Source organism: Podarcis liolepis (assembly GCF_965112155.1).
Source record: "Podarcis liolepis genome assembly, chromosome: 11".
Classification (NCBI taxonomy): domain Eukaryota; kingdom Metazoa; phylum Chordata; class Lepidosauria; order Squamata; family Lacertidae; genus Podarcis; species Podarcis liolepis.
This window is the reverse complement of record NC_139565.1, coordinates 46,581,795-46,605,725: the sequence shown is the minus strand read 5'-3', so window position 1 is coordinate 46,605,725 and position 23,931 is coordinate 46,581,795. Positions and strand designations below refer to the sequence as shown.

Sequence of the window (23,931 nt, the reverse complement as noted above, 5' to 3'; positions counted from 1 at the left end):
CTTCTTCTTCTTCTTCTTCTTCTTCTTCTTCTTCTGTCACTCGTAGCCAAGTAAGATTGTCTTCCATAAATATGGTTTTAACAATGAGTCCATAAGTGACTGTGGAGGCCAATTCTGGATCCACACGTCCTTCCAAGTGGGGAGATAGGTTTTCAGGTGGGACTTAATCATGGTGAGGGTTTCCCTCAGCGTGTTTCTCCCTTTCGTCCTGAGTTTGAGCACCTTCAAAGTCCATGACACTTTTGGTAAAGGCTGCTCTCCAAGTGGAGTGCTCACAGGCCATTGCTTTCCAGTTGTCAGTTTTTATACTACTATGTTTTTTAGATTTGCCTTGAAAGCGTCTTTGAGTCTCTTTTGTTGACCACCAGCATTGCACTTACCATTTTTAAGTTCAGAATAGAGTAGTTGCTTTGGAAGACGATAATCAGGCATCCACACAACATGACATGACATATGTAGTCATGCACTTTTATCTTCACAACAGCCCTGCAAAGACTGAGAAGCAATGACTGACCCAAAATCAACCAGTGAGCTTCATAGCTACATGTGAATTTGAACCTGCACCTCCCCAGTCCTGGTCTGGCAGACTACAGTGGTGCCCCGCAAGATGAACGCCTCGCAAGACGGAAAACCCGCTAGACGAAAGGGTTTTCCGTTTTGGAGGCGCTTCGCAAAACGAATTTCCCTATGGGCTTCCTTCGCAAGACGAAAGCCCATAGGGAAATCTCTGGGACAGCGGGGAAGCGCAGCGCGTCTTCCCCACTGTCCTCGGACCTCCTCCGAAGGCTGGCGGTCGGGAGAAAAGCCCTTCTCCCCGCGCCAGCCTTTGGAAGGCTCCTCCGAAGGCTGGCGGTGGGGAGAAAAGCCCTTCTCCCCGCGCCAGCCTTCGGAAGGCTGCTCCGAAGGCTGGCGGTGGGGCGGAAAGCCCTTCTCCCCGCGCCAGCCTTCGGATGGCTGTCCTGAAGACTTGCGGTGGGAGGAGGGTTTTCCTTCCCACCGCCAACATTCAGAATGCTGTTCTGAATGTTGGCGGTGGGGAGGAAAAACCCTCCTCCCACCGCAAGCCCCGGGAACAGAGGAGAAGCGCTGCGCCCCTTCCCCTCTGTTCCCGTACCTGTCCTGAAGGCTTGCGGTGGGGAGAAAAGCCCTTCTCCGCACCGCCAGCCTGGCAAGCGGTTTCCATAGGAATGCATTAATTGATTTTCAATGCATTCCTATGGGAAACCGTGCTTCATAAGACGGAAAACTCGCAAGAAGAAAAAACTTTCGGAACGAATTAATTTCGTCTTGCGAGGCACCACTGTACTAGCCACTGAACCACATAGAATCAATTTGCATCCCTTTACCTTTCTCACAGGTGAGCAGGCTCCAAACAGGAGGCTTCCAGGATGGGCCTTTCCCACAAGTGTATTGTCTGTGGCCACTTAGGATATAGGTTGCAGGGCAGCTAAGTTGGATGGTTTCTCCAATGCTGTAGTCACTTTTAAATGGAGAAATGGATACACCAGGAGATGCTGATGGTCTGAGACAAGAGGATGCTGTAGCAAAATAAAATAATAAAATAAGCATCTTGTTATAAAAAGCCTGCAGGTTAAACATGCAATTAAAGATCCACTCATATGTTTAGTTATCCCTTTGCTCCAGATTCAACTAAACAGTTGCACTAGCAGAAGCGAGAGCAACAAGTCCCACTAACACAATGGGGCTTTCCCCCTTCTCCTCCTCCCCATAAATCGGCTTTGCAGGGGTTGGGAGAACCCACAAAAGGTCACACAGTGGGAGGGGGGAATCGTTCTATCTGGCAAGGGTTTTTCTGGCTCTTACGCTGGCAATCGACAGGCCTCTGTGCCCACGTTTGATCTGGTAGGCAGAGAAAGAACTGATACCCCACAAGGTTGTATCCACTCAAACAGACAACTTCAGCTTGTTCGCCAACAGCATAATAGTTCTTTTCATTCTGAAATCAACAGGGAGAATTGCTTTTACTCGCTGAACAAGTTTTAAAAAGTTTTGGAATCACAACTTGGATTGGTAACACGAAAGCTCTTCCACAGAACCTTTCTTCAGGATATCACTAGCTCTTCTATTTATCTGGGCAAATGCCACCCCATTCTTCTACACAAGTACTCCCAGGGAAATTAGTGTATCCATAAAGTTCTCTACTGTTCCTTTATCTGTGCAAGAACCCTGTAAAGTAGGTGAGGCTGAAAGTAAGCCAATGGTTCCAGTGGGCTCCATGACTGAGTGAGAATTCCCAGGAGGATCTCCCAAATCCTAGTCTGACAATCTAATCTCAAAAACATTAATGTTTTATCTCCTCCACATTCCCTCTGATGAATTGAGGGAAATTAAAATGGCAGCTCTCAGCTGCTCATAGAACACTGCTGGTCCTGCCACCAACATGGATGAGAAATTCCAAATTGGTCCACTAAGGCAAGAAGGGGCCCTTCAGAGGCCTCTCAGGCCATCTCTTTGCTGAAGACAGGAGCAAGAGCAAGCTAGGCATTGAGATAAAGAGAGAGAGACAAGTTCCAACACTCACCCTGATGAACCCATGTTCTGGAGGGTCTGGTTTGAGGCATCCAGATTCAGGCTGCTCAACCAAAATATCCTTTTCCTTTTTCTCGTCACCATCGTTGAGACACAAGGCCCCCCTAGAAGAAAAGAACCACTGAATTCTTGCAACCTTTATTTGCTTACTGCTTACTAGAACCACCAGAAAGACTCTAGGACTCTTCCAGGTTCTTAAATATTAATTTAAATAATTGTCACAAAGACACCAGTCTCCAGTAACCTTAATTCTGAGGAAGCCAAAAACAAGGTAGGTGCTTCCTGCCAAAAAAATCCTCTTACTGCTCAGAGATTTGGGTGGACATAAGAATACTATCTTCACTGAGGAGCAATTGCTTTTTAGGGTTCTGGAGCCCTGTCTGGAGATACCAGGGATCGAATCTGAGATGTAAAAAGGCATCATTTTCCATTGTCTCTTTATTTGTCACATGCAGCACTGTTTCCGTTCCACTATAGATCATCTTCTGCCAAAGACTACATTATTTGCCTCACTGCCTGCTGTGGTGGACCTATCTGACTTAATTAATTATGTAGATTATGTAACTGACATTGTCATTACATTATTCTACCTTTTGATTTCAACGCAAAGGAGACACAACGCAAATTGTGTGTGTAATAAATGATGTGTTGTTTGTGGAATGAAAGGAGCAACAAAACCGATCATATGCACCAGATTTATTTCTATCCCAGACATGGAACAATTAAGTGAGCATTGGCATTTTCCACTCCTGGCTCCATTTTCATTGAAATTCTGCAAATAGGGAAACTGCAAAATCCTGACAAATGGAAATCAATGGAGCTACAGCCCTTCCCACAATTAGCCCTTCTAGTTCACTCTTACTTGTCAGCAAATATGGAGAGGTAGCATTCTTCCTCTTGGGCCTGTTCACCTTCACATGGTTTCCCTCCATTTAGCGGTGAAGGATTGTCACACTCACGGGTCCTAGATCTCTTATGGCCAGCATTACAAGGACTCCATTGAGACCAGCAGTTCCAGTGACCATCCACGGCGACTGAAACAGACGAGAAGAGAAACCTCTAACAAGCCTGGAATAACCACAAGCTTCACTGAAATGTTACACAAAGTGAGAACAACACACGCCTATACCCAGCGCTAATAATAATAATAAATGATAACAATAACAATTACAATTTATTATTTATACCCTGCCCATCTGGTTGGGTTTCCCCAGCCACTCTGGGCGGCTTCCAACAAAACACTAAAATACAATAACCTATTAAACATTAAAAGCTTCCCTAAACTGGGCTGCCTTCAGATGTCTTCTAAAAGTAAGATAGTTGTTTATTTCCTTGACATCTGATGGGAGGGTTTTCCACAGGGTGGGAGCCACTACTGAGAAGGCCCTCTGCCTGGTTTTTTAAAAAATGCAACACCGGTACTTATGTTTTCTTAAAAGTGTCGTGGGTGCCAGCACAAAATGGCTACTATAAACAGCAAAAGAAGAAGAGAAGGTGATGGTGCCCTGTACTGGTGAGCACTGTCACACAAAAATTCTTCTTCTAGGTGTTATAGTTGTATCTGCACTTCCCTGCATTTCTGCCATGGTATCAGGACCATGCGAAGCTGAAATGTTGTTATAAGGGTTGTTGCACGTTGTTATATTTGCTATGACATTGCTGTTTTATTAAGTTATTATGAAACTGTTCTTGCGGTGGTTGCCTGAGGTGCATCCCTTTTCTTTGAGCATGATTCTTTTTGCGTAAAAGCAGCATGCAAATAAAATTATGAAGGACTATACCAGATTTGTAATCAGGTGCTTTCATCTCACAGTTGTCGCCATATGTACCAGCCTGGCACACACAGAGGCATTCGGTTCCGGAGAGCACAGGCCTGCCATTGTTGGGGCAGGGAGCGCATCGGCACGGGTCAAATCGCTCCGCGTATTCTGCAAGAGCTTTCCTGAGGTTATGCCGTTTAGTTGCCGCACACGGGAATTCCTTCACCAGATCCAAAATGGAAGCCAGCTAAATGAAAAGAGCCTTGCGGTAACATCAAGTGCAGTGCATCTTTATCTCAGGAACGGGGGACATGTGGTCTTCAAGATGCCGTTGGAAGCCAACGCTCATCACCAAATGGGCAGTGTTCAGGATGATGGGAGCTATTTGTTTGGTTCATAAAATTTATACAGTGCTCGATTGTTTAAATTCTAACACTTAGAGAGCCAGTTTGGTGTAGTGGTTAAGAGCGACAGACTCGTAATCTGGGGAACCGGGTTTGTGTCTCTGCTCCTCCACATGCAGTTACTGGGTGACCTTGGGCTAGTCATACTTTTTTGAAGTCTCTCAGGCCCACTCACCTCACAGAGTGTTTGTTGTGGGCAAGGAAGGGAAAGGAGAATGTTAGCTGCTTTGAGACTCCTTCGCGTAGTGATAAAGCAGGATATCACATCCAAACTCTTAAAAGGGGGGGGGGCGACGACTCAGAGTGTTTTACAAAGAGAATAGTTATGTGGTTGGAGTTCCACAACACCTGAAGAATTGCATCTCTCCTTAGGTGCTTTACAAAGTTATAAGAACACAGGGAGCTGCCTTAAACCAAGTTGGACTATTCTTTTACCCACTTCAGTAGATACCCACCAATTGTCTATACCACTGGTCTTCATCTGGTGGGTAGGTGCCTCCGATTGAGTTGTGGGCTGATATTATATTATATTTTATTTATTTATTTATTTATTTATTTATACATACCCCGCCCATCTGGCTGGGTTTCCCCAGCCACTCTGGGCGGCTTCCAACAAAACATTAAAATACAATAACCTATTAAACATTAAAAGCTTCCCTAAACTGGGCTGCCTTCAGATGTCTTCTAAAAGTTTGGTAGTTATTTTTCTCTTTGACATCTGATGGGAGGGCGTTCCACAGGGCGGGTGCCACTACTGAGAAGGCCCTCTGCCTGGTTCCCTGTAACTTGGCTTCTCGTAGTGAGGGAACCACCAGAAGGCCCTCGGCGCTGGACCTCAGTGTCCGGGCAGAACGATGGAGGTGGAGATGCTCCTTCAGGTATACTGGATCCAAGGGGAGTGCCAAGAGGAACTCTACCACCATGCAGATGTCTGGCCTAAGATTAAGAAACAGGTCTCCCAAAAACATGTTTGGGCTAAAAGCAGGTTCGAAAAGGTTGAGGAAACCTAGTCTACACTGCCTGGTTTCAGTCCTGGCTTGAGATGCAAGGGGTTGAAGCTTGGATCTTCTGAATGCAAATCAGATGTTCTACCTATCTCTTTAACTTTATTTTGTGACCAGAATATCCACAACAAGATTAATAAATGCTTTCCCCATTGTGAACCGAGGACCTATGTTCATCTCTTTGTGGGCTAAAAGGATACACTGCTTCATTGCTTCTGCTTTCCTACCTCAAAATCAACAACGATTGGATTGTCTTTGGTCGATTCCAGCCAATTTGTGTACACGGCATGCTCTGGGAAAGATCCTTTCTTTTCCCAGGCCAGGGCTGCCGCGTATTCAGACCTCCCTCCTTTTACTAATGAGATAGACTTTTCAGAGGACTGAAGAAAAGAACCTGGAACAGATTTGAAAGGAGTGGTTTTTGGTTACCAGATCAATGCTCAAATTCACAGCATCTATTCAAAATCGACGCAGACGGTGGTTTGCAGAAAACCACCTGAAAGAATGAATGACATACTGGCCATGACAAACCTCCAGCCCATGGGCATAATTAGGTCTATTAGGTCTCTCTATTTGGTCCATGAAGCCATTTTGACCAAGCCATGCCCACCTGCTTGTTTCTGTCATCATATATTATGTCAAACGTGAGTCAGCTTAGCTGAAAATGAGGTTTGTTTTGAAGGCAACACTGATGGTCAGTGCTTGAGCTACATAGCAAGTGCTGGCATGATTATTGGCACACAGGGCTTTGCATGCACCAGCTATCATCTGAACGTTGGCAAACGTTGGCACCTGCCACTTGCAAGCTGGTTGTCGCCGCTTGCAGAGATGCTGTTTTTTTGCCCACACAGTTTAATCCCAAACTGTGCGAGCAGAGAAAAATGGGTTACCTAACATCACTGAATGTCACCTTAGTGAATTAGAGAAAAAGCCACTAAATAGTCCAGCGAGGTCAGTGGCTATGGAATGCTGACTGACTGTTGGAGGGGAAGTAATCAGAAAATTGGGTGGGAGGGGGAATGGAATAAGCTTGTGCTGAACAAGAGCAGAGCAGACTGCAGTATTACATCAGTGCACCAAAAGAATAGAGACTTATACACCAAGGAAGGTCACTGGGTAGGGCAGGTGTAAGTTCATTTAATTTACATAGTGTATGCAAGATGCAGGATGGAGCTTTCCACAGTACATTCCATTTCTTTACTTACGTTTCTTCCTTTATTAGCCACTTGTCAGCTGAAACTGTCAAGATCAAATTAGAGTCGACATGCATTTGACACTCTTTTTTAAAAAAATAAATAAATAAGCAAATAGCATCTGCTAAGGGAGGTATTAGGGACACGGGTGGCGCTGTGGGTTAAACCACAGGTCAGCGGTTCGAATCCCCGCGACGGGGTGAGCTGCCATTGCTCGGTCCCTGCTCCTGCCAACCTAGCAGTTCGAAAGCTGCTCTGGCGGGAAGGTAAACAGTGTTTCCGTGTGCTGCTCTGGTTCGCCAGAAGCGGCTTAGTCATGCTGGCCACATGACCTGGAATCTGTATGCCGGCTCCCTCAGCCAGTTAAGCGAGATGAGTGCCACAACCCCAAAGCCGGTCATGACTGGACCTAATGGTCAGGGGTCCCTTTACCTTTACCTTTACCTTTAAGGGAGGTATTTCCTCCTAATGAAAATAGCAGCTACAGAAAAAAATGAGATTTCCAAGGACAGCAGCAGAGAAAGCGCTAAATTCCTTGACCATGTCTGCTTCAGTTAACCCTCCCCAAAAGCAATTAGTCTCTCACAGTGCTTTGAAATCCTGAACATTGAGACTATTCTAGAGCAGAATTTAATGGAGGTTATTTTTTAAAGAATGAAAAAAGCTGAATCCCTGGATATCAACATAATGCACTCTTTGCAAGTATTTGCCACTGGAAAAACAAAGGACATTGAGGTTATTGCTTATTCTTACTATTCACCACGACACACTTCGAGGCAATAGGATCGCTAGAAATCCACTATCCTTTATAGCTACCTTCATGCTTCTCACTCATTCTGTTGTTGATGCAATCTGTATGCACTTGCTTTTTCTTCCTGAAAAAGATACGCCTCGTTGTTTCTGTCCGGACACACTCATTTGCTTCTTGCTCTGTTAAACCTGTAGTGGGGAGAGAAATCATGTCCCCAGTACTTAAAAATTCACAAAGCAACTCAGCATTCATGTTATTTTTACTTATTGTTCTGCCTTGCAAACAACACTGTGGGAATAGCTCACTGTCTCTTTCCGAAGTGGAGAGCAAATGTTGTTCATCAGAACTGGCTGAAACTGGTCAACGCACCTTAGTGAGTAAGCAGAAAGGAGCAGCTCCTAAGTCTCATGTCTGGCAGCATTCTGCTATTACAGAAAAATAACAATATGTGCCTGGTTTGGAATCAGAATTCCAGCAATCTTAAATAATACAAAATAACACAAACCTAGGCTGGTTCTAGACACATCAAATAAGTGTTTCAGGAAAATGCACTGTAAACTTTGTATGAGAAATCGCATTGGTGTCACATTGTTATAATGCATATAAAACGCATATAAAACACTTTTTCTTTGCCAATCTAGCTGAGCCCCTGATGAGTTCTAGGGGTATGCTTTGACCACAAGATTCAACTTGCTTCTGCATGTGCAGCTTTGGGAAGCAGTAGGATCTGTTTCAATGGTGCTCTCTGTCTTTCCAGAGCAAATCATTTAGAACCAAATTGGATCCACCCAATTAACTACAATGGATGATGTAAAAATGCCCCCACCTGCCTTTTTCTAGATGAGGATGAAATTGGCAGAGAGGATGAAATTTGTAGGTACAGCAGCCCATCCAGAATGGATTGCTTGCCAAATTCTAATCTAGGCAGATAAATCCACAGGAGTCTTGTGCAGCAAACTTTAAAGTATGATTTTTCAAACAAAGGAAAAGTCTATACATTTTTCATTTCTATATTGCCAGAACTGGATGTGAGAGGATGAAGCATGCCAGAGTTCAGAAACCTAGCTGCCATGGTGTTCCTGCAAGGGCAAGGTTTACAGGTCTGTGGTAGAAACAATGGGAGTTATAGGGGGGTGTTGCTGAGGAAGAGTGGATGGAACCAAGGAAATGTCACACAAACCAAACATGCACACAACCAAATTTACTCAGTTACTCAAGACGTCATTGGTCAGAGCAGGCATAAGAGAGGAACTGCACTGTTCATAATTTAAACATTCCTCTTTGTGCCCTCTTCATGGGAAATCTAAATAAACATTCCTTTTTCAGGTCCCCTGCCCCCAAGATTTGGTACAATATTCCCTCATGCATATCATTATATTTCATTATATCACTAAAGAGACTTCTGGAAAAGTTTGGTTTTTTAAAAAGAAACTGTTGCATACCCTCTCCCATTCTCTCCCAAACAGGGCCATTTACTGCTGTCAAAATGGTGATGTGATCTTCCCTAGCTAACTGCCACATACCTGAATTTCTCAGCTCTTCAGCACTGTATTGATAGAGGAGGTCATACGTGCCCCCCATTGAACCAGAAGTATAGTAATGAGTCCCAAAGTCATTGAATATCTGGCTGTAAAGGGCATAGTTGTACTCCAGAGGCAGGCTGTTGAGGGCCTGTAGGAAAACTCCAGAGAGGTGCAAGTCTGACTCTTTCACTGTGAAGTTCGACACAGCAATCACCTTATGGACTCTAATAAAGTTGGAGTTCTAAAATGGAAGAATTAAAGTTAGAGTCTGTCCCAGTTGCTAATAAGGCACTTATTTGATTTTTATGGCCATTCTTCACCAAATGCTCCCAGGGCACGTTACATAAAATGACAATGGTTTTAAAACAACATAAAATTCATTAAAACCATGAATTAAAAGCACAACGCTCAACAAGATCACATGAGCAGCAAAACAGGAGTGCAGCAACATAAAATAGCAGGAGGGGGAACTGCTACTCATCCAAATGCCTAGGACAGCACCTTGATCCAAGGCCAAAAAAAGTATATCAATTGCCACAAGATATACCTGGAAATAGATGGGCATTCCAGAACACCTTGGAGCCACCACAGAGAAAACCATTTCATGTGCTGCTGTCACTTGAATTGTAGTGTTTCTCAGGGCTGAAAACATACCCCATAAGTGTCCCCCAAAAAACCTGGACATCCCATTTTTTTATCACAAGAGAATGGCAGCCATTTTGCTTGCTGTGATCTCACAGTGCAATTCCCCCCTACTTAGCACTTTTGGGAGGGCCATGATCTCATGTGATGCCCCCAAACACACATTTATGGGTGCCATGCTTGAAAAAAGCAATATTTTTTTTTTGCCTGGGGGGAACTGTGATGTGAAATTGCACAAGATCATGGCAACCAAAATGGCCGCCATGCTGTTGTGATAAAAAATGGGGAAGATGGCATACAGGAAGATGGTGTCCCAGATTTGGGCTTCAAAGAGGTGGAGGGTATGTGAATACAGTGGAGCAGTTCACAGGTGAATACCTATAGTACATACCTACACACACACACACACACACACACACACACACACACACACCCCTAATACCTCTTGTTTATCATTTGCCCAATTCTGGATGAATTTGTGTCAGCACTCAACATCTGAGTTCACCATAAGTGGGAGTGATGGCTAATAGCAGCCAAAAGGACTATCCCTCCATGATTATGTCTCTTCACCTTTGAAGGCCAATAAAACTAGCCACCTGCGCCACATCTTACGGCAATGAATTTGTTGGTGAGAAACTTAACTTTAGTTCTTTCTTGATTTTTGGTTCCTTTTATTGCAAATTACAACAATTCTGTCCAGAATGTTCTATTTATTACATGCTATCAGTAAATGGACAAATCACTAGCTCCGGCTCCAACAATTTATTTATTTCTAAAATCTTTTCCCATTTACAATCCCTGGCTCTTGTTTCTACTGTGATATTTTATACAGTATATGAATGAATAAATAAACTGGTTTAAGAGAAAAGCTTATCTCTACACTGCAGACACTAGAGTAATTATGTTCATATTTGTTTCACTTGGGAAAAGAATTTTTTTACTTGTTAAACAAATGCTACCAAGAACATTACTTTAAAAAATAAACATTATACCCCATAACACCCACACTTTTACTGAAACATAGGTGTCAGGGAACTGCCATCGGAGGAACAGGTGGGGAGAGGGCTCCTGGAGGCTGGGAGGGACTCAGCAGCGAAAGTAGGGACCAGCAGAGGGAGAGATGGGTCTCTGGAGGAAGGTCTCAGGAATGCGGAGAGAGACGCAGCAGCTAAAGCAGGAACTAGCAGGGAAGGGGAAGGATCTCTGAGGGAAAGCGAGCAAGAGGGAGGGGTCCGGGACACGTCCAGCGAGAACAGTGGGGAGGTGTCAGAAGCTCCCATAGGGAGACCCTTTCCTCGGCGGAAGCTGTCACGTCGTGAGTCCAGAAGACGTGTTTCCGTTAAGGAGCTCCTATGCTGGAAGCGCTTCCGAAAACAACCACTGTCGGAATCTGCAAGTGACTAGGGCAGACATGTCTGAGGAGCTCTGTCACACACAGAGGTTTGTGGAGTTGCACAAACTCTGAGGGACCACGATTTTACGCACAAGCAGCTAATCATCCCATCACAGCAGGCTATTATGAATTCATTTAGAATTTACAAGTATACATTAGAAAGAAAGGACAAATGTTGCACCATGATAAAAAAACCAACTCACCATGCAGAATATGCTTTCCAGAAAAAAAGAGAGATTTGCTCATTACATTTATATGCCATTTTTCCTTTAAAGAATTCAAGCCACAGTGCAAAAGGTCCTCCCTCCCATTTTATACTCATGACAACCCTGAGAAGTCGGCTAGGTTGAGATGTCATGATTTGCCCAAGGTCATCTAGTGAACTTCCTGGTCAAGCGGCAAGTTAAAACCAGGTTGCCTGAAATCTACTTCAACACTTTAGTCCCTGAACCACACTAGGTCTCATCTTAACTGTTGCCAGAGATATTAGGGCAAAAAGGCATCTAGATTTAGCACCAGTGATATCTGTGCAGAATAGGTATGGGTGAATCTGTCAGTTTTGGTTTCTGCCATTTTTTCCTATCTCAATCTAGTTCTCCACATTTCCACAGCAGTCTACCATTTTTTAAAAAATATAATCTTGAAAACTCATCTGCATTTTAGTGAAAAATTCTCAAAAGATATATATTTTTACTGGACAATCTGAAATTTTTACTGAAACAATATGCTATGATGCATATTAGTCTGCTATTTTTCACCAATATATGCACACTTTATCCTAGTATATGCAGTTTTGTACACATTCCTTGACTGGGGAACTGCATTGCAAAATTCAGACAAGTGCAAATTTCAAAAAACGGCTCTGTTTATATTGTTTCAAAAAGTGTGGATGTTTGCTTTTAAATGCAACTCGGATCTAAATTCTCCCCTTTCCCTAGTGCAGAATAAATATAACTGGTTTGGAAGTAAATTCCCTTCGTTTTTTTTGTCAAGACATGAAAAGAATTGCCTTGCTTGATCAGATCAAAAGTCTAAACCAGCATCACAGCCTTCGATAGCAACCTCAGGCGGTGAGTGTCGACAAAAATGGAGTCACGGAGACAAGAATATTAGCATTCTCTGGGGGACTTCAGTTTTGGCAGAAGTACACAAAACCTAAAACAAACAGTAACATACACCCACACCCACCTAAAATTACAGCCCAGTGAGGGCTGAGTATTTTCAGCAGCCACAGAACATTGATGGTCAGATGGGAAACAGAAAACTGAAAATTAGGTGGGCAGAGAAATGCAATACAACTTCCTGAGTTCCTTACACTGATATCATCCTGGAGATGGGTATGGCTGGGTGGCAGGAACCCTGAACAGGAACACCACTGCTAGGAAGTGAGGATACATCACACCATTTTGTTGCAAGCCTCACTTGCTCCAGTGATCTTTGGTTGTCAGATTTAATGCACATGGTTGTTGAAAGGGTGTGTGTGTAAAAGTTGGTATTAAATAGCAACGGAATGCAAAAGCTCAGTCTGCGGTTAATTGCATAAATGTATGCAAAATGAGTGTGGTGATCTTCCCTGATAAAAATAGATTCATCTCAGCATCGCTGCAGAAACTAACAGCTGTATTGAAACAGGAAAAGCATTGTCTCTGTTCAAACACAAATGCATAGAAGTTTTTGATCAGATGCAATCAGGACTACTAACCTTAATCTCAGTACAGAAACATTCTCAATAGACACGTCTTAAACTTTATGATAGTGTTTCTCCCCCAGCCCTGATTGCAATGTATCTAGTATTATCTGTCTTTCCTGCACCACCAGACGTTGCTAAACAAGAAAAGATCACTCTTATTTCAGTTGTATTGTAGTGGTTTCATTGGGCTTAGAAAAAGTCTAATTTCACCCATCAGGAGACATTTAAAAAGAAAAAAACATATAAGCTGTATATGAAATATAATGTCTCTGTATTCCCTTTCAATGATCTGAATGGACTGCTCTAAACTAATCTGCTTTGATCAACACTTTCAGACCTATGATACAATTTTCTGCTTTCCCACAATACAGATACTTCAGTAGAGGAAAGGTTTTGTGTTCCCTGGAAAATAAACCATATCCTTTTCAGCTTCTGCTGGTCAAGACTTGAATTCAGCACTGGTGGACAGAGACTGAAAAAAAGGAGAGAACAAAAACATGAGTACCTTTTTATATGACGCTTGCACAGCCTCTCTGAAGGAGGATGAAGATGTGACCTCCACTTTAGTCTTTTTGGAGAAGAGCAATGGGATTCCAGAAGATTGTGTGTCTGAGCTAGAGGAAGAGCTGCTTCCAGAGGAAGAAGACTCTAGAGGAATTAAATCACTGTAAAAATCAGATGCAACATCGTCCTCTTCATTCTCTGTCTGTGGAGAGGGAAAACAGAGACACCCTTTTTAATGATATGCACCCACAATAAATATAAGGCATAGTTCTATTCAAAAATTATGTCTCCTACATCCAGATCAGCATGTCACCAAGGAGGACTCAGGTTCAGATGTCCCAAAAGTCACCCCACTTGGGGGGTAGGGAGCCTTCAGCAGCACTTTCTCCATTATTTTGGCCTAAAAACATGGTTTCCCCTTCATCTTTGGACTCTGGGGATGACTCCACTGTAGTGCCTGCAATTCCACAGCCATACAGGAACACGAAACTACAGGGGGGAAATTACATGACTCCCAGAGAGGGTAGAACCACAAAAAGTCTTCAGATGATCTGATCCTTTGCTGCGACAACATCTACCATAGCTCAAATAGTGGGGAACTGTCCAGGGTCCTGATTTGCTTGCTCTGCCTGCTTCCACTTACCCAGCAAGCCTCAAATCCCAATAGAACAGGATGAATATTGCCCGAAGATGCATAGATTTCTGGAAAACGTCCAGTCCTCTGTTGCTAAAGTAAAATATCATTTGCCTTATAATCATTGTAGAGCTTCTGTATGCAAGATCTGGTGTTTTGTATTTTTTGACCGGTACCTGAAAGCTGACCGTCTCTAAGTTTGCAGGAACCCGAAATGTCTTCCGTGTATCATTATTTTTCACAAGTGTACATTTGCCTCCATTAAAAGAATTGCCAAGAACTTCTCCTCTGTTCTCCTGTGCCATAATATGAAATCTGGAGAAAGGGAAGATTTCAGAAAGTTTGGTTGGTCACAAAAAGCACCAAGGGCCAACTTGTCAGTCAAATAAGATGGATAAATGAGTTGACTGAATAAATAACACTGTGTGCCTATGCATACTTATTGGGAAGGATAGCCTGAAAACCAGTGGGACTTAATTCTGAGTAGCTAGGCTGGAGTATAAACCTATCCCTCTCAACTTGTCCACTGCTCATGTCTATCCTAGCTAGGGATGCGGGAGAGAATTGTTTAGTTCACATTTTAGTGTGAATCTACATAATGTGCACTTCCCAAACCAATACAGGAACAAAAACACAAACTATCTTTCAAAATTCACGCTTTTGCAAATTTTGCAATGCAGTTCTTCAACTAAAGAAGGAGAAGCATGGGGAAATGTGAGAAATGTGCACAAAGATGTGTAGATAAGTGAAAATAATGTAGAAAATGCAATATATCAAGGAAGACTGCTTGCAAAAATGTGTCTATTAGGTAAACGTGCATACAAAAATGATTATATTAGGAGAACGGAATATGAAAATCCATACAATTTTGCATGGAGACTTAAAAATAAATCGCAGACTGAAGTGGGAACGAGGCAACCTGAGCATAAGATTGGAAAAATGAGAAACCAAGAGAAACTGAAACTGATTAGGTTCATCCATCCCTAGTCCCACCTTTCCCATGTATTAAGAATGCCTGTTTATAAAAGCAGAACCTGCTCCTTCATAGCTAAGCAGAAGTAAAGGTAAAGGACCCCTGGATGGTTAAGTCCAGTCAAAAGCGACTATGAGGTTGCGGCACTCGTCTCGCTTTCAGGCCCAGGGAGCCGGCGTTTGTCCACAGACAGCTTTCCAAGTGGCCAGCATGACTAAACCACTTCTGGCACAACGGAACATCATGACGGAAGCCAGAGCACACAGAAACGCCATTTACCTTCCTGTCGCAGCGGTACCTATTTATATACTTGCACTGGCATGCTTTCAAACTGCTAGGAGCTGGGACAGAGCAGCGAGAGTTCACCCCGCCGCGGGGATTTGAACTGCAACTTTCCGATCGACAAGCCCAAGAGGCTTGGTGGTTTAGACCACAGCGCCACCCACGTCCAGCTAATCAGAAACCAGCTTTAAAACCACCTCCTATCAGCTCATTCCATCTTTCTCAGAGTTAACGCAATTCATCGGCATGAAAGTTAACCACAGCTTTTGGAGTTGTTTAAACATCAACTCCTCTTCCCAGGGAACTCTAGGAATTGTTGCTCTGTGAGTGGAATAGGGGGTCTTCTGGGTTTTAGATCGTGGGTTATTCTGATCAAGTGAAACTTCTGTAGGAATTTTGAGGTATCTTAAAAATAATTTAAATGGGATTAGCAAGATTTATCAGTTTGCTCTGCTCCACCTTGTGGTGGGGAAAGTGTGAAGGCAAGTGGCTTCATTATATGGGGGGAGGCGGGGTAGAGTGTCTGCTGCAGTTGAACTAGACATTTGGGAAATCCAGTCATTGCAGAACAATTGCAAGAGGATGCAATTTGTAGAAGAGGGAGGGATTAATCCTTTCTCTGCCTGTCATTTGCTCCTTGTAATTCCCCCTCCAGTCAAATAAATCCCCCCAACAAATATAAGGAAAAGCAATGTAAAAATACAATATTAAAATCAGTTAAAACAAGTTAAATTATCAGTCATGTTATGGTAATCAATATATTTTTCTGTTTACAACAATTTTTAGGAAACCACAGTGATAATAGTGCATGCAGAAAGCATACTTGGATGGTATATTTATATTCTGTTTGTAAGGTGTTCTTTTTAACTTATTCAATAGATGTGAGCAAGCAAAAGGCATCTAAGAATAGCTTCCTTACCCATGGCCTATTAACTGCACGCTAGGAATGCTCTCATGCCTTCTGTTGCACACAGCCTTCACACGGCGACAGTTCCTTTCATCTGAATTGTCCCCACAGTCATTTTCGCCATTGCATTCCAAGTTTCGGCCAATGCACCGACCTGTTGTCAGTAACATAAGAAAAGACCTGCTGTATCGGGGCTAAAGACCTATCTAGTCCAGTACTCTGTTCTCACACAGTGACTGCCCACAAATTTATCTAGTTCACTTTCAAAGCCATCCACATTAGTGGCCATCAAGCCAGTCAAGATGCCTGCCAAAATAGATTTGGTAGGCATGGGCCCTGCCTTTCACACCATAGTGTTAAGAGTTAGAAGCTATTGTTTTAGATTATTGAACACCCACACCAAGAATGTATTATTTCACTAAGTCAAGGATAGGGAACCTGTGCATGGCCCTCCAGATTCAGATGCTAATCTGGAATGGAGAACTGGTTAGAGAGCCTAAATAAATGGTGTCAGAGCTTAAATAAATAAATAGGGCTGTATCCAACAAAGTTATTGCACAAGTGGAACAGCTTCAACTCATGCAATGGAACTTCCCCTCCTTCTGTTCCTTCTGTTTCCCCTACACCCTCCAAATTCACTCTGTGTGTTCCCCCAGCAGATTGGAAAGGAGTGTAGGGGTGCAGGGGGGAAGGAGACAGTCAACTGCACACATGGAACTTGCTTCACTACTAAAATGGCTGTAATTTTTTTTAATGGTGCATCTAGATTGAAGGAATCAAGATACAAATCTGGGTTACCATTTTCACACTGGAATTTATTCTCGCAGTTTACTTCCTCTATGTTGCATTGTTTGGTTGGGTAGCACCTCCGGGAATCTACCAGTGGCTCATTGCAGGGTTGCCCCTTAAACTGAGAAGGTGTGATAATGGATCTGACACGAAACTGAAAGGCAGAACAAGGACATCACCATCACCACCACCACCGTCAAGTAATTTATATTCTGCTTAATTGCCAAAATGGCTTCTAAGTCATTTACAAGTATAAAACCCATGACCAAAAAATAGAAACACACATTATTAAAATACACAGAAAGCCATTCCACCAAAACATTAAAATAAACACCCCCAATACAAATGTGCAATTAAAAAGCCCATTAAAATAGAACAGCAGTTAACAGTTACAACAGGATTTGTAGGCCAGGAGATCAGAGGACTGCTTGTATAACAGCAGTGTCTTTATAAGCCGGTGGCATGCCAATACTGATGGGGGTCTATTGTAGTTCAGCAGGGAGAACATTCCGTAACACTGGTGCCACTAGTGAAAGCAGAGTATGAGGAGAGGGCAGTGAGATTTTGCCTCCCCTCTCCAGACAAATTTAAAGAAACAGTGCATGTCTTGAGTTGAATAGTTAGTGGGAAGATAGGAAGGAGCCTTAGACTGAGTCAGACCAATGGTCAGTCTAGCTCATTATTGCTTACAATGACTGGCAGAAGCTGTGCAGGGTTTCAGAAGGAGAATCTTTCCCAGCCTTACCTGGAAATGCTGAGCATTGAAGCTGGGACTTTCAGAATGGATAGTGAGCTGTACTTTGAATGAATCAAAATAATACAAAAGGCTCACTCGCATTTCTCATTGTCTGTCAGGCTTCAGGGACTCAGTTTCCTCCCCCCCACCCCTTGCTCGTAGACAAGCAGAACAAAGAGAAAGGAGTCTCTTACCAGTTAGAACTTTAATGATCACAGCTAGAGAACAAAGAATCCATTTCAAAGGAATGAAGGTTCTCCCAAGTAAGGGTTCCACCCACTTCCTCCCTAGTCCCATCCCCCGGTGACTTCCACATCTTGCATCCTGATCTCGCAACCACTGTGCTTCCTGTGCTGCCACCATATCTGCTCTCCTTGACCTTGGGCTGAGTGGCTGGACCAGGCATAGGCAAATTCAGCCCCCCAGATTGTTGGGAATCAAGCCTTTATCAGAAGAAACTGGCAAATCTCCAGGCACCCGGCTTGATCTCCTGATGACCTCCCTGTCTGCATTCCCCAGCAGGATACAGGCTAGATTGCGATAGGCGATCCTTCTCAGCGTGAGAAGAACACCCCCCCCCTCTTTCCTGCCCCCCAGGCAGGGGAAAGAGATAGACAGAAACGTATTTACATGCCTTTATTTCTGTCTTTGCAGCTCTCTTCAAACTCCAACAGCCGAGAGACAAACTCCTCCTGTACTTCCTGTACAGCTCATATTACACTCTGAGCTAATTCCAGTGCCCTCTGCACTGTGAATTGACTGTCCCTCTGTTTCCCACGGAACAGTCCCAACATTCCCATTATGTTTTGCTTTCAAGCTACCAGCTTGCGGCCGCATTGCTTCTATATCGTCTTGGGACTACAACTCCCATCACCCCTAGCCAACAGAACCAGTGGTCAGTGATGATGGGAATTGTAGTCTCAAAACATCTGGAGGGCTGAGTTTGCCTATGCCTGGGCTGGATGCTTTCCAACGACAGTGAGTCTGTTAACTCTCTCTCTCCCAGTTCTCCTCCTCCTAGCTGTTCCTCACCCAGTACTTCCCAGCTTCTGCCTTCTGAACTATGTCCCTCTGCAAACCACTGTTCCAAACCTATTCAGGATCCTGATCAGGGGGAGGGGGAGGCTCCCACCATTCCTCCTCAGTGCAGCCCTCCTCAGCACGGTCCCTGACATTGACTTCCTTTTGTGCCCACCTCCCTTCAATTTTTGCACTTACTTGTTTTCTAACACAGGGATCACATTCTGACCAGGGACCAAAGTTTCCAAGCTGGCAATTGATAGGGCACATCTGCTGGTTGCAGGCCCTGGATTCCTGAGTTGTGCAGAGTTGGTCACAGAGGTTTTTGATATAATAGTCATCCATCCTGATTTGCCTAGAATACAGGGGGGGGGGGAGGACATGTTCGTGGTCAAGGGTTCCTGTCAAGGGAAGCAAAATAATTCCCACCTTGGAACCTGCCGGTGAAAGAGGACAAATGAAGATGAATTAATGTGCAATTAGCTGCTGCAAGGAAGCCTTTTGTCTCAAGGGCACCTGAATGGACCTGGAATGCTGCAAGTCGCACTGGCTCTGCCACAAGGGACAGAGGATTGAGATGCCTGCCTTGTCTGACAGAGGGCTGATAAAAACTAAAAGAAAAAAGTTTATTTGAAACAGTTCAGGTTTTCCAAAACTTTGGGGAGGAGGATTAGCAGTGAGTCGCAGGGGTGGAAATTGGCAGATAAAGGGGAAACAACATGTGTTACTGTTAGTATATAAAGCTCTTAACAGCTTGGGGGCAGTTTACCTGCAATATCTCCTTACGCCATATACACCCACTTGACCACTTTGATTTGTGGAACTGGCACTGTTACAAGTGCCACATAATACAGGAAATGACCCCGGCTCCCATTGGTGGCACATAAGCCAACTCCCCCGTTATGCCTCATTGTGCCCTGTTACTCCCCCGTCCCACCCCATCATGCCCCCCCTCCCCAGTTACACTTCCGGGTCCCCCCGATGCACAGGTGTCCAGTAGCACATCAATTGGTCATTGCCTGTACTTGTTCTACATTTGCAAGAAATTGATCCTGCAGTGTGGCAACACCCACTCTTAGACTGAATCATTGAATCGTTGAGTTGGAAGCAACCACGAATGTTGTCTAGTCTGGAACTCCCTTGTGACATTAACATATTAGAGTTCTGGAGGTGAAATAGTTAAACAGCTTACCCAATCAGAACCCAGGGGGCGGAGTCAGAGGGACTATAAAACCAGCTCTGGGAGGGGTGAAGGGAGGAGATTGTTGGGAGTGGGGTGGTTGGTTGGAGCGGGAGTGAATTGGGGAGAGTCTGTGGGTAGGTTGAGTTAGTGTAGTGAAATAAGCTGAGTCAGGAACAGTTAGGGGCTAGGAAGACAAGTAAATATCTGAGAGGTGGTTTAGTGAGTGAGAGCAGGTAGCGGAAGTTATAGGTCTGGATAGGCACCCCATGATTGTAATTGACCGATACCGTTTATGAAACCACACGCTTGTTAAACTGCAATAAATAAACAAAAGTTTATGTTCCAGTTTATCCCTGAGTGGACTCAGTATTGTACCAGGTAGGGCCTGGGTGGTAGCAGTGAGAAATTAAGTGGTGGCACAGGGATCAATAGACGGTGAAACGTCCAGGGACCCTGTGTGATTGCCACATCCCTGTCTACAGACATCAGGCAAACACGTTCCCTCTATCCTTGCTCAATGCCTGCTGAAAACATTTTCGTCTAGGCGTATTCCTAACAGACAACTTGAAAGATAAAAAGGTATCAGTTTGTGAAGTCAAAGGTGTCGCATCTCTCCTACCTTTGCCTACTTTGAGTGCCATAATTACAAGTCCTTGAGCAGCTAGACCAGGGAGACCATGGGTAATGGTCACAGTAGCATCCCACGCTGCTGTCAATTGTGGCATGGAGGAGGAGGAGGAGGAGGGGGATGAAATTCATTTTTCTCTCCATAGCTTTAGGCAGGGAGTTAGCAAAAGTCAGCAAAGTCTGCAATGCAGAAAAAGAAGTTGTCATTAGAACAGCTCAACATCCGTCGTTATAATATGGCAGCTTAATAGCTAATCTACCGTGCGGTGCCCTGCAGTGAATGACCGAAGCCGAATCAAACTGTGATAATCACTGGAAGTGTATGGTGAAAGCAGGATGGGACCCCAAGGCCTTTAATATGTACCACTGTGCAGTGGCGTAGCGAGGTCAGGTGGTACCCGGTGCGGAGAATTTCTTGTCAACCCCCCACAATGAAATCTAGTTGGACTCCCAAGAGACTGTGATCTACTCACAGTATAAAAAGACTGCCTGTGATCTACTCATTGCTTTTTGTTGTTGAACTTTTTTGGGATTCCAGGGTTTGGGTCCAGAGTTTCCTCCACCCTCTGCTTGTTTACTTACCTGCCTCTCCCTACATGCCTGTATGCCTCCTCCAGCAGCCCAGGAGTGCGGGGCTGTCAAAACGAAGGGGGAAGGAAGGAACTCTGCAGCTCCCCCCCTTCCCCAGACAGATGGGGAGTCACAGGCAGGCGGCGGGCCGAATGTCACCCCCCTCAGAAATGACACCGGGGTGATCCGCATCCACCGCACTCACCTTGCTCCACCCCTGCCACTGTGAACAAGCAGTGAGAAGAACTCAGGCTGCAATCCTAAACCATCTTGCCTGAACTCAATGGGACTTACTTCTGAGTAGACATGCCTAGGATTGTTCCACAAAGGCATATTTATGAGCAAAGTGTGGATGGGGGCAGCAGCTGCATGCAAGCTCTGCCCCATCCTTCTCATGCACACATTATTTCCACTCAGACATCCACCTTTCCCGTGCTGAAAAAGGAGCCATACAGCCCCTCATTTTTCATTTCCCCCCTGATACTAACATTCAGTCATCACATTTAAAGCACATGACTTTCTGGGAACCAGGAATCTTTTACTGACTCTTAAAGGAATAATAAAAGAGCTTTCAATGTTCTTTCACATCCGAGAATAATTAGCCTCCTCAAGAAATATCTCTGCAATGCTAATTCCTCTCAAATACAGCCCATAAGCAACTCACAAAGCATCAAAACAGTTGTGAACCTTATAAACATGTTAACAATTACATTGCAACAGTTCCTCTCATCATTAAACTTCCCAATTCATGATAATATTCACCTCATTTTTAAAACAACCCCCTGATCCTTTATATATTTAGCTTTCACATGATGTGACAGAATTTTCTAACCATTTTTATCCCCGTTTACAACATTTCAAAACATTTTGTCCATATCTGTTAGAATTGCTACCTATTTCTTCATCGACCAGAAAAAACAGCAAAGCTCCAGACCTGCCTCAATGCTAGAACAGTTTTACCGGCTTAATTTTCATGAATCAGGACTCTTTTAAAGGTGCAGGAGCAGAACAGGGAAATAAAAAGGTCACAACCCAAAGAACAACATTACCAGTGCCATGAATAACACCACTGTTCTTGCAAAAGTTGCTAAAGGACTGCCATCGAATTTCAAAGCTATCATTCACCATACTTGATTCATTCCTTTTAACTAAGCCCCTATTTCACATACTCAACAAATAGCATTATAAATCAGTTCCTACAGAGCTCGTAATTGCAGTCCTTGGGATCAAAAAATAATTCTCGAAGTTCTCCTCTGTGACAAAGCATTCCCTGCAGGAAGCAGAAATCACACCTCATTAGCAGCTGAACCAGATTAACAACTTATCTTATTCCCTAGAGGTTTTTTTCAGCTCTGAGACCGGAAGGGGTTTGCCACACCCCCATAAAGCATTTTTGGTGCATTCCTTATTTTACTAGGAGGATATCAGTTGGATCTTTTAGAAGAGACACCCAAACTGGAGATCTGCTATGTAGGTTTATTGACAGTAACCACAAGTCACCTTGCATACAAATACAGCAAAAACCTACCTGTGCAATTTGTGTGAAAATAATAATTCACAAAAGGCTTCTGCATGCAAAGTGAATCCCTTTGGCGGCATCTATCAACCTAAATGCAATGTGGACATTAGCCCATCAGAACAGGAGTCTTTATACGGCGATGGTGCAACTCATAGGTTTTGTTTGCATTCAATTAAAATGTAACCCAGGGATCCAATCCTAAACCTGCTTAACTATGGGAGCAAGTCTCATTGACATCGTGCTGTATCATGACTCATGAGTAGACATAGTTGCAACTTGTACTTACAACAATCGCATAAGTGTCTGTAGCTTCCACAACAACAACAAAACCACCAATACAAAAAAATTCCTTCCAGTAGCACCTTAAAGACCAACTAAGTTAGTTCTTGGTATGAGCTTTCGTGTGCAAGCACACTTCTTCAGATACACTGAAACAGAAGTTGCCAGATCCTTCTATATAGTGAGAAGGTGGGGAGGGGTATTACTCAGAAGGGTGGTGGGAATGGGTGATTGGCAGATAGCTGAGATGAGCCTGTTGACGACTCTTAACGACTGCAATAGGTCTTACAGGAAAAAGCAAGGGGTGAGAAGGTGAGAAATGGCTTTGTCATGTATAATGAGATAAGAATCCAATGTCTTTGTTCAGGCCAGGTCTCTCCATGGTTTTAAGTTTGGTAATGAGTTGTAATTCAGCAGCTTCTCTTTCCAGTCTATTCCCACCACCCTTCTGAGTAATACCCCTCCCCACCTTCTCACTATATAGAAGGAACTGGCAACTTCTGTTTCAGTGTATCTGAAGAAGTGTGCTTGCACACGAAAGCTCATACCAAGAACTAACTTAGTTGGTCTTTAAGGTGCTACTGGAAGGAATTTTTTTGTTTTGACTCTGGCAGACCAACACGGCTACCTATCTGTAACTAAAACCACCAATGAATAAGCAAACCAGTGGAAGTCATTTACTTACCGGATGTGTACCTTACCTTTCTTGCTATGAGTTCATATGCCAATAGATTCTAAATACAGTAGTGGCCAAAATTGTGGCAACCTTTTGGGGAAAGTGTATTTCAGAGGTTTGATGGCTCATAACACCTGATTGGCTCTCTAAACGCTCATGCTCATTGGCTACATTCAAATGAAGGAAAGCTACTGCCTATCAACCTAAGCAAGTTGTGCTCCCCTTTTCTGGTTATTTGGCTATAACTTTTGATAGAATACAAAGTTCCTCTTGCTCTTCCTTTCTCCAAATGCCCCAGTGCCATCTCTAGATCTGCTCCAGA

The 23,931-nt window shown here is 43.8% G+C and overlaps 1 protein-coding gene across 4 annotated transcripts in view; it reads right to left on the bottom strand.

Annotated features, from left to right (window-relative positions):
- Window positions 1-23,652, bottom strand: part of LOC310688880 (complement component C6-like) — a 29,325-nt gene extending 5,673 nt beyond the window's left edge. The window contains exons 1-16 of one of the 4 annotated variants that reach the window (XM_083465798.1): window positions 23,635-23,652; window positions 22,664-22,742; window positions 20,558-20,745; window positions 18,954-19,110; window positions 17,009-17,153; window positions 16,223-16,364; window positions 14,225-14,363; window positions 13,416-13,616; window positions 9,186-9,426; window positions 7,728-7,850; window positions 5,946-6,112; window positions 4,332-4,557; window positions 3,413-3,584; window positions 2,543-2,654; window positions 1,825-1,957; window positions 1,347-1,538 (exon numbers count right to left, since the gene is read on the bottom strand). In XM_083465798.1, coding sequence (XP_083321924.1) covers window positions 1,347-1,538; window positions 1,825-1,957; window positions 2,543-2,654; window positions 3,413-3,584; window positions 4,332-4,557; window positions 5,946-6,112; window positions 7,728-7,850; window positions 9,186-9,426; window positions 13,416-13,616; window positions 14,225-14,363; window positions 16,223-16,364; window positions 17,009-17,153; window positions 18,954-19,110; window positions 20,558-20,709 — 2,302 coding nt within the window. In that variant the 5' untranslated portion in view covers window positions 20,710-20,745; window positions 22,664-22,742; window positions 23,635-23,652. Of the gene's footprint in view, window positions 1-1,346; window positions 1,539-1,824; window positions 1,958-2,542; window positions 2,655-3,412; window positions 3,585-4,331; window positions 4,558-5,945; window positions 6,113-7,727; window positions 7,851-9,185; window positions 9,427-13,415; window positions 13,617-14,224; window positions 14,364-16,222; window positions 16,365-17,008; window positions 17,154-18,953; window positions 19,111-20,557; window positions 20,746-21,340; window positions 21,628-22,335; window positions 22,406-22,663; window positions 22,806-23,634 lie in introns of those variants that run through there. The other 3 variants (XM_083465796.1, XM_083465797.1, XM_083465799.1) reach the window with 3 other exon arrangements.
- Between the last annotated feature and the right edge of the window lie 279 nt (window positions 23,653-23,931).